Source organism: Micromys minutus (genome assembly GCF_963924665.1).
Source record: "Micromys minutus genome assembly, chromosome: X".
Lineage (NCBI taxonomy): Eukaryota > Metazoa > Chordata > Mammalia > Rodentia > Muridae > Micromys > Micromys minutus.
Window position 1 is genome coordinate 14,360,841 of NC_137970.1, and position 15,049 is coordinate 14,375,889.

The 15,049-nt window shown below is 43.3% G+C and overlaps 1 protein-coding gene across 4 annotated transcripts; it reads left to right on the forward strand.

The window, feature by feature from the left end:
- The first annotated feature begins 8,554 nt into the window (after positions 1-8,554).
- RBM3 (RNA binding motif protein 3) lies at positions 8,555-12,041 on the forward strand. 4 transcript variants are annotated; one of them, XM_080910589.1, is made up of 7 exons: positions 8,555-8,674; positions 9,245-9,361; positions 9,656-9,762; positions 10,401-10,509; positions 10,607-10,700; positions 11,032-11,115; positions 11,448-12,041. In XM_080910589.1, the coding sequence occupies exons 2-6, from the start codon at positions 9,259-9,261 to the stop codon at positions 11,090-11,092; spliced, it is 474 nt and encodes a 157-aa protein (XP_080766715.1). In that variant the 5' UTR covers positions 8,555-8,674; positions 9,245-9,258; the 3' UTR covers positions 11,093-11,115; positions 11,448-12,041. The 4 variants fall into 4 exon arrangements, with proteins under 4 accessions (XP_080766715.1, XP_080766714.1, XP_080766717.1 ...); XM_080910588.1 differs by having other exon boundaries at positions 11,032-11,111; XM_080910591.1 differs by having other exon boundaries at positions 11,035-11,115.
- Positions 12,042-15,049: the final 3,008 nt, after the last annotated feature.

Sequence of the window (15,049 nt, forward strand, 5' to 3'; positions counted from 1 at the left end):
TTTCATCCCAGCACTCAGGAGGCAAAGGCAAGCTGATCTCTGAGTTCAGAACCAGCCTGGGCTACAGAGCCAGGGCTACACAGAGAAACCCTGTCTTGAAGAAAAAAACAAGGACACTCATTATGAGTGGTTAGAGCAGTGACTGCTCTTCCGGAGGACTCAGGTTTAATTTCCAGTACCCACATGGCGGCTCACAACTCTGTTACTCCAAGATCTGACACCCTCACACAGACATGTGCAGCAAAACACCAATGCATATAAAATAATGAATACTCATTATTCTTGCAGAGGACCTGCACTCAGTGTCTAGCACCCACATGGTGGCTTACAACCATCTATAACTCAAAGTCTATGGCCACCAAGCATCTACATGGCATAAATAAATAAATCTAAAAACAAGCAAACAAACAAACAAAAAACAAACAGGTCCTTGACCAGGCTGCAGAGATATGCACATATATTCTTAGCTACTTGGGCTACAGAATGAAGAATGTCTCAAAAGCAACCCCTCTTCCCCAATCAGAATGTGTTCTCTCACAAGGAAACTGTCCTTGTACTAAGGATATGATGGGTGGTGGATGAGTTAACTGGGGTCCCCAAGGAAGGACCTTGTGCTAGGTCTCACTAGAAGATTTGCTGACAGAGATGAAGGGACATCAGGGAAAGTATCTTCTTACGTGCCCCCCCCAGATTAACATGTGAAGCTGAGGATGGCCCTTAAACAGGTCTTATTATCCCCTAGTGTTGGTAGAGGATTAGTCACTTGAAGAGCAGAACAAAACTATCTTATTTAAGTGTCCAGCATATTTAGACATTATGGGCCTACCAAGTATACACTGTGAATAAGGGCTTGGACCTCATAGAAGCCGTCCATCCACGATACAAGGGTATAAGGGCGTTCTGGGGACCTTATGGGTTCCTTTTGTCAGTGTCCTTTGACACTCTATGGGGTGTGTTCTACTATTAATGAGTTCTGGTTTAATTATTCTTTTAAGCATTTTAATTTTGTTTTGACAGAGTCTCTATGTAGCTTTGGCTGATCTAGAAGTTGCTATGCAACCTGGCTGGCCTCCAACTCAGCCCTGCCTCTGCCTCCTGAGTGCTGGGATTAAAAGTATGTGCCACCATGATTGTCTTTAATGTTAATTCTATGGGTGTTTTGCCTACATCTGTGTCTATGCATCGATTGTATGGCAGTTGCCTGCAGGGGCCAGAAAATGATGCCAGATATCCTGGAACTGGAGTTATAGATGGTTGTAAACTCCCATTTGAGTGCTGGAAACAAACCCAGATCCCCTGGAAGAACAGCCAGTATTCTTTTTTGCTGTTGTTTTGTTCTGTCTAGTATTTTGAGACATGGTTTCTCTGTGTAGCCTTGGCTCTCTTGAAACTTGCTCTGTAGACCAGGCTGCCCTCAAACTCACAGAGATCCTCCTGCCTCTGCCTCCTGAGTGCTGGGAGGAGTAGGGTGCCAGCACTGCCTGGCAGACAGCGCTCTTAAAACAATGTGCCATCTGCTATTTAAAGGGCCATACGAGTCAATTCTGTGCATGGCAGCTTGAAACCTTAAGAATGCCAATGAATCCATTCTTTGAACAAGAGGATTGGACTCTGAAAGGCAGAAACTTCTACTCTTTCTATAGGATACCTGAGCCTTCCGTCCATTCCAAGATGGCAAATAAGCTGCTGAGATCACCACTAGAGAAACTACAGAGGAAAACCCAGGTTCCAGAGCGGACAAGATGGCTTAGTTAAGGGCAGTTGCCACCAAGCCTGATAGGCTGATTTTGTTCCCCAGGGCCCTCATGGAGAGAACTGACTCATGGATGTAAGTTGTCCTTTGACCTTTACATGGACTCCCTGCCTCCCAAACACACATGAAATGAATAAGTATGTAATTTTTAAAAATTGTTTAGATCCGGGCATGGTGGCATATGCCTTAAATCTCAGCACATAGTAGGCAGATCTCTGAGTTCAAGGCCAGCCTGGTTTATGTAGTGAGTTCCAAGACACTATACAGTTTCAATGTTATATAGAGGAACTATCTCTCTAAAAAATTTAAAGGAAACAGGTTCTAGAAATTGCAACACAGCTCTGAGACCCACGAGGGCATAGAAAGTGGTCTTTTCTTTTTCTTTCATTCATTTTTTCAAGTCTTTATTTGCTTTTAGTACATTGGTGTTTTGCCTGCATGTATGTCTCTGTGAGGATGTTGTATTCCCTAGAATTGGATTTACAAATAGCTGTGACCTACCATGTGGGTACTAGGAACTGAACCTAAGTCCTTTGGAAAAGTGGCCTATGTGGCCCGAGCTTTTAACCACTGAGCCATCTCTCCAGCCCATAGAAGACAACCTTGAATTGGTATGTTTTGAGGGACAGATACAGTCCAGGCTAGGGAAATGGAAATGCAAGTTAGTATGGCTCTTCTCTTTTCTCCAGCATTCCTTGGGGGAAAAATCTTTGCCTGCTCTCTTACTGAAGAAATCATCCAAATCCCAGGTACAGGTGTCTAGACGGCTAGTGTGAAAGAGCAACTATCCTAGGAGAAGAAATGGCCAGTCAGAGCCAACAGTCCTCCAGACTCTAACACTGCTGGGTACTCTGAGGAAGACTGCCTCCTTTTAAAGGGCTTTTCCCTAAGGGTTTGATGATGACTCCTTGACTAGAACATTTGCAGGTGTTATGAGAGCAGGTGTGAGTAATAACTGCTTCTGTAGTGCTAGGGGTCAAATAGTCTGGCTCATCCCTCACACTTTTCTCCACACCACAAAGTCTAGTTACGTGAACAGGCGGGATTTGGTCCCAGGCTTCCTCAATGCATTTTGCCAGCTAAAGTAGTGGGTAACTTCAGTAACTTGAACTCATGACTAGAATATACATAGCAAGTCAGTGAAACTATTGGCAGAGAAAAAGTAGACCAGATGTATCAGCTACTTAGGACAAGTTACTTTCAAACTTAGCAGCTCAAAACAACAAGGATTTCTCTTGTAGTTTCCAAGGGTCAGGAATCTGGAAGTAGCTTAGTTGGGTGGCTTTTCCACAGGGTTGTTCCTGAGGTTTCAGTTGAGTTGTCGGCTAAAAATGGCTTCACTTCCATGATGGCCCATTCATAGGGTTATACTGGCAAGAGGTTTTGGTTCTTAGACCTGAGCCTTTTGGTAGGGTTCCTCACAGCATAAGGGTTAAGCAAGCAGAAGAATCATGACCAAGATACAAATTACAAGACAGAAATTACAGTGCCTACTAAACTCTGAGAAATGAAAGACTGAGTGTGAACACACATATACACACATGTGCACGCACAAACAGCCTTCACCTCTGTCTTAGGGTTTTACTGCTATGAACAGACACCATGATTAAGGACAACATCTAATTGGGGCTGGTTTACAGGTTTAGAGGTTCAGTCCATTATCGTCAAGGCAGGAGTATGGCAGTATCTAGCCAGACATGGTACAGGAGGAGCTGAGAGTTCTACATCTTCATCTGAAGGCTGCTAATGGAAGACTCACTTCCAGGGAGCTAGGGTGAGTGTCTTTTAGCCCACACCCAACATGAGACACCTACTCCAAAAAGGCCACACCTCCTAATAGTGCCACTCTCTGGGCCAAACATTTATAAACCATCACAACCTCAATATGTAGCAAGCAAACTGCTGGGATTACAGGTCTGGACCACCACAAAACAGACTTTGCAGTTCTAGGGATTGGATGCAGAATTTTATGCATGATATGCAAACATTCTACCAACTGAGTTATGTAAGTACAGAAAATGAAAATGAAATAGAAGGACTAAGTCTTGATATAATAGTATAATGCCGGAGAGATAACTCAGTGGTTTAAAACACTGGCTGCTCTTCGAGAGGACCTTGGTTCAATTTCCAGGGCCTATATGGCAGCTTACAACCATCTATAACTGCAGTCCCAGGGGATCTGGCTCCCTCTTCTGGTTTCCAGGGACACCAGGCATATTGTGCACAGATGTATACATAGGCACAGCATCCATACACTTAAATTTTACAAACCCAAATGACAATAACTAATTTTGTAAGTCTCAGCTAGGCATAGCAGCATAAACTTTTAATCCTAGCACTTAGGAGGTTGAGACAAAGGCTCACAGTTGAATACAGCTTGAGCAAGATAAACAGATCCTGTCTAAAAAATCGTGCAGGGGTGTGGATGGATTGATGATATGGTTCAGTGGATAAAGGAACTTGCTGCCAAGACTGAGGACCAGAGGTTCTGTTCCCAGGAACCACATGGTACAAGAGAACAGACTTCCTGAAAGTTGTCCGCCGATGTCAACATGTGCATCCTCTCACACATACACACAAAATATTACAAAGGATAGAGAGGATTCATAGTTTGGAAAGAAAGAGGTGTCTGCTAAGCACATTTACGCTTGAGATTTTATATATGTATGTGTGTGTATGTATGTATGTATAATATATTGTCATTTCTGTCTTAATTTGTGCTTTCTATTGCTGTTGATAAAAACTATGGCCAAAAGCAATTTGGGGAGGAAGAGTTTATTTCACCTTATACCTTTCATCTTAAAGGAAAGTCAGGGCAGGAACCTGGAGACAGAAGCAGAGCTCCTGTGGAAGAATGCTGCTGTATCAGGGTTCTCTGGAGTAACAGAACTTGTAGAATGAATGAATGGAAAAAATATATATGGTATTAGAATGATTTACAGGCTGCAGTCCAGCTAATCCAACAGCAGCTGGACAATGGCTGCAAACAGAAAGTTCAAGAATCCAGTAGTTGTCCTAGCTGGTATTTAGTATGTGCTGGATTCCCAAAGCAGTAGGCTCTAATGCCAGTGAAGGAATGGACTTGCCAACAAGGTGAGAGGATCTCCTTCCTCAGCCTTATATAGACGTCCAGGACAAGGTATGGCCAGATTATTAGCGTGTCTTCCCACCTCAAGACCCAAGTTAAACACATATGTCCTCTGGCTTTAAGATCTAGATTAGAATTGGATCTTTCTACTTCGAATTAAGAAAATAAAATTCCCCATTGGTGTGCCCTCTATTTTTGGATTTTAGTTAATTCCAGATGTGGTCAAGTTGTTAACCAAGAATAACCATCACAGCTGCTTGTTCAGCCTGCTTTCTCATGCAACCCAGAATATTCTGCCCAGGGATGGCACTGCCTACAGTGGGCTGTGCCTTCCTACATCAATCTTTTTTTCAAGAAAATGCCCCATAGGCTTGCCTACAGGTCAGTCTAAGGAAAGCATTTTCTCATGTGGGGTTCCCTTTGCCCAGATGACTAGCTTGTGGCAGGTTGACAAAAAGAACACAGTATCTTTCTAACCTTCCACTTACATGAGAAAAGCACCTTTTGTATTAACAGCTACAGAATTAGATACTGTTAGGGCACAAAGAAGGCCTTGGTAAACTCAAGAGTATCAATATTAAGGGCTGCAGGTAAGTGTTACAGCATTTGCTTAATATTAACGCTTGGGAGGTAAAGGTAAGGTTGAGGTCAGCCTGGTCTGTATAGCAAGTTCCTAACCAGCCAGGCTATATAGTAAGACCCTATCTATAAAACAAAATTAAAGCCCATAGTTATCTCTAGTCTCACCTTTTCAGAAGCTGGAGCAGGAGGATGACTTGAGCCCAGGAGTCTGAGACCTTCTTGGGAAACTTAGTAAGAAAAAAAAGAAAACTTAGTAAGACTCCATTTTCATATAAATAGATAAAGTTAGGCATGGTGATGCACATCTGTAGTACTAGGTAGGAGGACTAAGAGTGTGAAACTATCCTGGCCTATGTAGTAAGTTCCAGGCCAACCCAGAATACAGAGACCCTGAATACATAGAGACCCTGTCTCCTCTCCCCCCCCCCATCTGTGTGTGTGTGTCTATATGATTTAAATAAAAGGAATACTTTTCATGTTTTGTTTTTAAAGATTTATGTATATATGTATGTATGTATGTATGTGAGCACACTGTCGCTGTCTTCAGACACACCAGAAGAAGGCATCAGATCTCATTACAGATGGTTGTGAGCCTCCATGTGGTTGCTGAGATTTGAACTCAGGACCTCTGGAAGAGCAGACAGTGCTCTTAACCACTGAGCCATCTCTCTAAACTGACTTCTCATGTTCTTTGCTGGGAAGATTTTGGTGATTTATTAGGTATCTGTTGGTACCATATTACCACAAAGCTTAATGACTACATCAGGCATGCTGCTGCTGCTGCTGCTGCTGCTGCGTGCAGTTCTAGCCTTTGTGAGGCAAAGGGGCAAGGGAATTAAGCACCAATTCAAAAATTGAGCTACACAGTGAGACCTTGTCTCAAAACAGAACAAATATGTCTGGGTTTAGAAGGTCAGGATCTGGGAGTGGCCTAGTTAGGTGGCTCTGATTTATCATACCCATATGCCATCAGCCTACATACCTCTTGGCAGGACGTTACAGTTCCATGTCACTTTAGTCCCCTCTATAGGACTATTCTTGACAAACCAGCAAACATTTTACAGAATGCTCAATCTTCATGAGAGAAAAGAAAATCAAAGTACCTCTTAATGACCCAGTCATGACACATTCTGACTTCTTTGATTGCTACAATTGCTCCCCTAAGTCCAGTCCACACTGAAGGAGCAAGAGAACTAGGTTCCAGTTCTTTTGTTTGGCATTTTCCTTGGGAGTTTGGCAGGTGGGGTGTAACTAATTAGGTAGCCCAGGCTGGCCTTGAATGCAAGACCCTACTGCTTTAGCCTCCCCAAGTGCTAGGATTACTGGTCTAAGTTATCATATCCAACTAAGGTGCCAAATCCTAATGGGAGCAGTATCAGTGTGCATATACCTTAAAACCACATGTAAGGGGCTGGAGAGATGGCTCAGTGGTTAAGAACGCTGACTGCACTTCCAAAGGTCCTAAGTTCAAATCTCAGCAACCACATGGTGGCTCACAACCATCTGTAATGGGATCTGATGTCCTCTTCTGGTGTGTCTAAAGACCGTGACAGTGTACTCACATACATAAGATAAACAAATCTTTTTAAAAACCACATAAGATTATGCTATTTTATATATAAGTACACCGTAGCTGTCTTCAGACACACCAGAAGAGGGCATCAGATCTCATTACAGGTGGTTGTGAGCCACCATGTGGTTGCTGGGATTTGAACTCAGGACCTCTGGAAGAGTAGTCAGAGCTCTTAACCTCTGAGCCATCTCTCTCCAGCCCCGTTTGCTTATAGGATCTTACCATAGGCTAGCTAAAGTTAGCCTGGAACCTATTAAAATCTCAAATTCACAATCCTGCCTCAGTTTCCTGATAGATGGTGATGAGACATCTGGTTCAATAGCACAGTAAAAGCAGACACAGCTCTCCTGTTTGTTGAGATATAAAGCCAAGGAACTTGCACGTACAAAGAAGGCACTCTCACTCCACCACTGAGTTTAACACTATACAAGGATTGAGAACCTTAAACTAAAAGCAAAACTACACAGCTAACAGAGTAAGTTGCGGAAGAGTATTTTTGGAAATTGAGGCGGGGGGGGGGGATTTCTTTTAAAAACACAGACAAGTTGATTGTCGTGATCCCAGCACTTTAAGAGGCTGAGGCAAACTGTTCATGAGTTCCAAAGTAGCCTGGACATACAGTGAGGTAGAGACCATAGGGTGAAAGATTAGAAAATAAATGTATTCAACTAAAGAAATCCATAACAATCAGTGAGAAATATGGAAATAGGCTTAACAGGAATTGTAGATGAATAGCATCTGAAGGTTAGCAAATCTATTTGTGGTGGAGGAGTGGGGGACAGGCTCTTACAATGTTGAACAAATTCATTCTAGGAGCGAAAACCGTGGAGTCCATGGAGGCAAATAAGTTATTCTTAAACACTGAAGGCTGGGAAAGATCCAATTGTCAGGCAGAGACCTTAGACACTTACTTGCTTTGGATTTCATTATGTACTGCAAAAGTTCATCCTTTGGATAAAGAGCCGGTATCCTGAATAGAGAGCAAAATTCAATTTTGGATTGGGATCTGCACCCTTTGAAGCTAGGATACCTGTCTTGCTGAACGCATATCAGGCGGAAAAAGACTGTCAGAGGCGAGCTTAAGTCAGAGGACGACCTAAGGGAAGCAATCCCATAATGCGTGACTAGATGTTAGGGGTAGGGGCTAAGCATTTGGAAATGTAAGGTCAGACATGAAGAACTCTGAAGGTCTTGGGCCCTTAAGGGATGCGGTTAAAGGTCTAAGAAGAAAAGAAGATTGTTTTCTGAGGATGAGTGAGTTCGGGCACCGATCTACTGTCAGTTAGGACTTTCTATCGAAAGGGAGAAATGACGTCAAAGACACTGAAAATGACGTCAGGGAGGAAAAGGCTATATGGACCCAACCGTTTGAGATGGAAAGGGGGGTCAATCTCTCAGCCAGAACAGAGGCGCTTACAGGAGAACGCACTGAACTCACAAAAGTCTTCCCTATTCCCGGAAGCGGCAAGGCGAATTGCTCCCTCCGCCTTCCTCACCCTTTTCCCAACCCCCCGCTGGCCTCAACCAATGAGCACGCACGCCAGGGCGCGCTGGGGGACGTTAAGTGACGTCTGTGTTACGCACGCTTTATTAGGCGTCTTCCCGCGCCGCGGTCTCTCTGTTCTCCCGGTTCCTTAGAGCTCGTCGTCTCTGCCGGCTTCTGCCTTTTGCTTTCCAGGTAAGCGCGTCTTTCTTGCCCAGCGGTCGCCCCTCACCTCATTTCCTTGTCCTTCAAGGGCAAGGGACGAGGGTAGGAAGAGTAGTAGCCGCTGACATGTAGGCTTCAGCTTCATCGAGGAGTGTTAATCCCAGACTCGAAGGCAAAAATCTCTTAATTATGAGGCTGGCGTGCTGCATCCGAATGGGAAGAAGGCCGGAAGGCACGGGCTAGGTCGGCGGCGGTGGTGGGGACCACGCGCCAACTTATACCGGCAGTCTCTTTCCACGTGACCTCCGCCATCTTGTTCTGCGGGGAAAGAGGAAATGCAATGTTGCTGTAGGCCTGCGCGACCATACAAAATGACGGGCGTGGCAGCCTGGGATGTTGTGGGCATGCGCGGTAGTGATCGTCAAATGGCGGACGGGCTCACCGGGCCTTGCCGGTTCCCGCCATTACTGTTCCTGATCCCCTTTTTGAAATTTTTTAAAACTTATTTTCTTAGTTCCCGGTAATTCTTTGTCTCTGGGTGTTTAACACCAAACCAATTGCCACATTCACTCCCCAATATTCTATACTACTTCCCTATAGGACTTGCATCTGCCATGTCTTCTGAAGAAGGGAAACTCTTCGTGGGAGGGCTCAACTTCAACACCGATGAGCAGGCACTTGAAGACCACTTCAGCAGCTTTGGGCCTATCTCTGAGGGTGAGCAATGGGCCAGTCCCCAGGTTGAGGGTTGGTGGATAAACGCTAGTTTAGAACTGAAACCTAAAATTCCCCTTAACTTCCATAACTATAAGGTAGAGTTAGGCAGAGAAAAATCAAATGGGATATAGGATTTTTTTTTTTTTTTTATGGTTGAGGAGGCGTTAGAGGGGGCCCTAATTCTTCCAAGTGCTATTTTATATGTGCTGCTGTGGCTGGGCCTGGTTTGCTTTTTAGGTTATTACTTTCCCCTTGTTAGGGTTCTAACATTTGTATTTCTGTCCCTCCCCCCAGTGGTTGTTGTCAAGGACCGGGAGACTCAAAGGTCCCGGGGTTTTGGCTTCATCACCTTCACAAACCCAGAGCATGCCTCAGATGCGATGAGAGCCATGAATGGAGAGGTGAGGCCTCCTGCCTGCAGAGGTGCCTTCTCCCTGTCTGCCACTTTCTTCGTTCTTTCTGTTTTCCCTCTATGTCTGCCAGGGGCAGCGTGGCCAAGAAGCCCCGCAGTGTCCACTCACAGGAGCATGACTGCCTTCTGTTCTAGGGGGTGGAGGGCAGCGGCAGACAGAGCCGGGCTGCCTGGGAGGCGACGACTGGTCCTGCATGAGGCCGAGAAGCCACCTGTGGATGGTTGACCTGCTCTGGGCTTAGGTAGTAGAGTCTGCAGACCTGTGGGCCTGGCCCGGAGAGGACCTCGTGAGTCTGCTGGGATGGACTCTGAAGCCTCAAACCAAGAGAGGTGTCTAGCCCTAATAGTCGGGCAGCTTAGAGGAGTGGGGAGGAGAACTCAACCTGAGTTCAGTCAAGATGTAAGTAGTAGCAGGGGAGCACGGTGGATTCAGGTCCTTTTGTGGGATTCTGTAGCTCCTGGTGAAGCCATTTTGGTCAGAGGAGCTTGTCTTGGACATGGCACCCAGATTTTGGTGCCCAGCAGAATTTCTGGGCTCTTGCCTACCTGCCTGTGCCCATTCTTCCCTCACCACTACTCTGACTGACTGACAACACATCCTTGTGTCTGTCTCCTTCCCATACCTAGTCCCTGGATGGGCGCCAAATCCGTGTGGACCATGCAGGCAAGTCTGCCAGGGGAACCAGAGGAGGTGGTGCCTTTGGAGCCCATGGGCGTGGTCGCAGCTACTCTAGAGGTAAGTGCAGTTGAGGGTTGATTGTGAGATTAGGTAGGCCTATTTACTTGTTTGGAGCCTGTGTCTTAACCGCTGCTACTTCAATGTTTTTCTGTAGGTGGTGGAGACCAGGGATATGGAAGTGGAAGATATGACAGTCGACCTGGAGGATATGGATATGGGTATGGGCGGTCTAGAGATTACAGTGGCAGGTGGGTACTAAGAAGTTGGGGTTGGGTACCAGTGTTCTTAAGAATTCAATAGCCCAATACAAATACCTAGTTTATGCTGGAATTGAGAATTCTGCATACTGCTCATTTCATGTGTTCTGTTTATACATTTTTAAAAAGTTTTGTATGGCTTGCATATATCAAAGTTCAGTTATCATATATCAAAGTCAACCTCATATGCTCCATCACCACAAAAACTAGTTTAAGATTATATTGTGAATCCACTATTATAAAATTTGACATGTAGGTTTTAATGTTTTTAACATCTACAAAGTAGAATACATTCTTGTAAAACAACATCGCTTTTTCCCAGAAGCCAGGGAGGTTATGACCGCTATTCAGGAGGAAATTACAGAGACAATTATGACAACTGAGATGGCATGCACACAAAATGTAGGTGAGACCTGAATATTGGCAATGCCTCAACCTGTGTTCATAAGACCCTGTTCTCTTTGTCCCTTTGGCTTTCTTCTCGCCGCACTGCTCTTTATCTCTGCTGCCCTGATGCCTTACCCAGCCAGTCTGTCAGCACCACTTGGCTGCTCTTGCTGTTATGTGCATGTCAGAGCCAGTTGTGGGGGGTGGGGGAAGTTCTGAAAGTAACGTGGGGCATGGTAGAAATGAGAGAGGTGGTATGCTGCATCTTATCAACTCTGGGAGGTTAGCATGTTATCTTATCAGCCTGTTTCTTCCTGACATCAAAATTCTACCCCTTCTTACTATTCTCAGATACACAAGGAATAACACTTCTGATCCAGGATCGTCCTTGCAAATTGCTGTATTTATAAAGATTTTTGGAGCTGCGCTGAAACGTCTGTTTTAGTACATCAAGTTCTATTTTTGAATTGAGCTCCCAAGGTAGTTTGTTAAAGAACTTTTAGAAAGCTCCATGTGTTCTTTAAACAATTTTTCCCTTTTAAAGACACATTTTAAGACATTTGTTAGTCCCAATATTTTTTTCCTTTTATCACAATTTTTGTTTAGGCACTCAGGATTATTGTTGCTGGCCAAGAAAAAAAGTGGCCAGGCTAAATCGATTTTTAAAATGTGTATTTAGGGACATTTTAAAAGTTTGTAAACAATGTTTATCATGACCAGAAAGTTATTTCTGAATGTACCTATGAATAATCTGAATCAAGATCATGGTTACTTAGAGATGTTTTTTATTAAAGATCACCGTCCTGATTATATAGAAAAGCTTCTTGAAAATGTTTGTAAATGTCATTTTTTTAATACTGGAAGAAAAAGTATTCTGTTGTGTCTAATGTGTTTAGGATGTCCTTTATGGAGCTAATTAAAAGATGAAACCTGAACACAAATCAATACTGATAATGCTTTTTCCTTATTTAACCCAGTTTACAATGTAGAACTAGAGGCAAGTCAGGAAGATGTCCTTGGAAAGTGTCCTGGGATGGGCAGGAACTTCCAGAAGGGTTGAGGCTTGAGGTTGAAGTTAGTAGAGTTTGTGTTGTTTGGGTATATGGTGAGACGTGAAATGTGATGGATGCAGGTGAAAGTCAATTCCCTCATGACTATGATTGCGTTTTCTGAAGTTGTTTCTTGGTTCTTTTCACAGCTATTTTTTAAAGTTTGCTTTTCTGAGCACAAGGTAGATTGATACCCTCCTTGCAAGATTGTTTTGAGGACATTTAAGTGCCTTAATCTTATGACTTGGGCAGTAAATTCTACCATACACTGAGTAGTGCCCTTTTTGGGACGGAGATTGTAGGGAGGTATACTATATTTGAGGCATAAGAAACTTGACTAGGAAGTAGGGATTGAAGTTCAGCCTGGATTCAGAATTCTAAATTCAAATGTGGGCACTACTGCTCCCTGATCTTTGAACTTTTGACTTATGCTTTCCTTAGCATAGTGTCGCACATCTGGAGAGGACAGTCAAATGAATATATAAAGCCACTAAGAACAGTTGATAAACTTTGTCATAAACATTGTCTTGAGTGAGAAGCACATGGTCACCCTTTGAGATTGGGAGTTGGGAGGCCATCATTAGCTGCTCAGTTCTGCTTTAATTTTAGTAAGGGTTCCAGTGGGTGTCTTTGGATCCTATGGGTGTTGGTCCTTCATTAGTTCCAATTGGAATGGTTTTCACCTTACCAATACTGAGCATATACCACCAGGCTGAAGACTCGAACATTAAGCATTTGGCTTCTCATCCTTGGGGCATGGAGGCTCAGCATGGAGTCTCCCAACTAGCAGGAACAGACCCTAAGTATCTTCCTTTCTCCCACCCAAATGGTCATGAATTTGCTTTGGCAGGTGGATGAAGACTCAGGAAATTCCCAGAATACTGCCTCACGCACTGAGCCAGGCCCAGGTTATGATGGGGCATTGTGGCTAACCCTATCAGGTGGGTACTTGGTCAGAAGAAGCATTCTATGCTGGGCCATTGGGGAAGTAAGATGGTGGGAAATGGCAGAAGCACTTGCTGCTTTAAAGGTCAGGGGTGGGGAGGAAATAAACCTAGTGTCACTTGAGGTAGTATAATCATCAACCACAAATGACACCAATTGGGTGGTTTTTCTAGGTGTGTGTGTGTGCATGTATGTGTATTTACAGCAACAAAACAAAAATAGCTTCAGATTTCTGTAACAATTGTTCTATTTTCCAGATAGATAACTGGAGCTGTATTGTAATAATTAGCTATTGGAAGACTGTCTTGGTGCTAACTGTTGGGAGGGTAAGGGGCCAGGAAGTCCACTGAATCTTTACGATTATGTAAACCTTAGTAAAATTCAGATTTGAGGTCCAAAGCTCCCCAAACTCCCAGTGTGAGATTGAACTTGAGACACAAGAGTAAACACCACAGGCAAAAAGCACTTTAGTGCTGGAATTACACGTGTGATGCCATCCTGGCAACTGAGCCCATAGGCCTGGTGCATGCTACCTCCCACCTCCAAAAATCAGTTTTAAGACCCTGCTTTCTAGCTTCAATTTCAGCATTTAAAATTTTTCTGGAGGTTTTAGACTTTTAAACAGAAAGATGCTTAAAGTGGAGCAGGTCCCTAAATAAAGCTACCAAGACCCTTATGCCACATTTTGCATTGAAAGCATTGAGAATGTGTACTATCAGGATGGTCTTTCCAGAGTCCGTCCTTTGGGTAATTAGGGCATGTGGGAAACCGTATCCTGGTTTTGCAAACTTCCTATTCCCTTCTCAGCTGCAGTCTTCTCCCTGTTCACAGTTGAGAGAATTCCTGCTTCCAATTTGATGGGAAAAAAAAAAAAACACGGATGAAACCTGATGAGGGTTTTATAACTATTACCTAGTTAATGAGCAGGTTACAGTGAAGCTCTTAATGTTGAGGAACTACCCTAGATTGTATAGATATAAGAGGTGAGACTTGTTTGCTTGTTGAATTTTGGCATTCCAAATAAACTTTTTTTTTTTTTTGATAAGCTGCTGTATTTTGAGGAATGGTTGAATTCAAGGCAAGCTCTTGTTATGTGTGAAGCAAATTACTTTTCTGATCCTGTACTATAAATGAAAATTCAGTGTAAGTTTTATTTAACAGAAATTAGCATGACATTTTGTAAGGAAGAATACAGTATTGTGCATTGAAATGAAAATTTGTGAGACCAATTTGCTTTGGTTTAGACTGATTATCTAAAGGAAAGGGATTTCTAGCCAAAAGGATAAAGGCTTGTGTCCAGTTTAACATACTGGAGAGGGGAGCAGAAGACAGCTTTGAGCAGAGTTAAAACAATTTGACTAGACCGTTCAACAGACTCATAAGGTACATTAAGTTGACATTTTCTGAAACCTGCCTTAGCAAAATAGTATTTTTTTTTTTTTGTTTCACTAGATATTGCAAGGGATTCATAGCTAAGCAAGCAGTCCACCAACTTAATACCCAAAGCTTGGATTTTTTTAAGATGGGACCTTATGTAGCCTAGACTGGCTTCCACTTTCCAAGTGCTAAAGGCACATTCCCTTTTCAGAAGCTTGAATCCTTATTGTTCCTGTAGGCACTCTAATTAGTCTCAAGATAATGTACATTTAAAGCATGGGGCATGGTTTGTTAACACGTGTAGAAGATAATTGACATTTTATTGCATCATAATTTGCTTTTGATATCTGAATGAGATATCCACATACCGTACAAGTGTATACAATAGTATCACTATGCTGATGCTATCTTCAGGATGAAAACAGGACTTCAAAATCAAATATGAGGTGAGTATGTGTTAGCCTTGAGCTGTCTGCCTTTATGTTCAGATACTATCCTTTACTTGTGTTGGGTCCATAACCTGGGTTTTGTAAATTTTGTAAGCAATTGCAAAGCTTTTTGGTGTGACTTTATTTTTCCAAA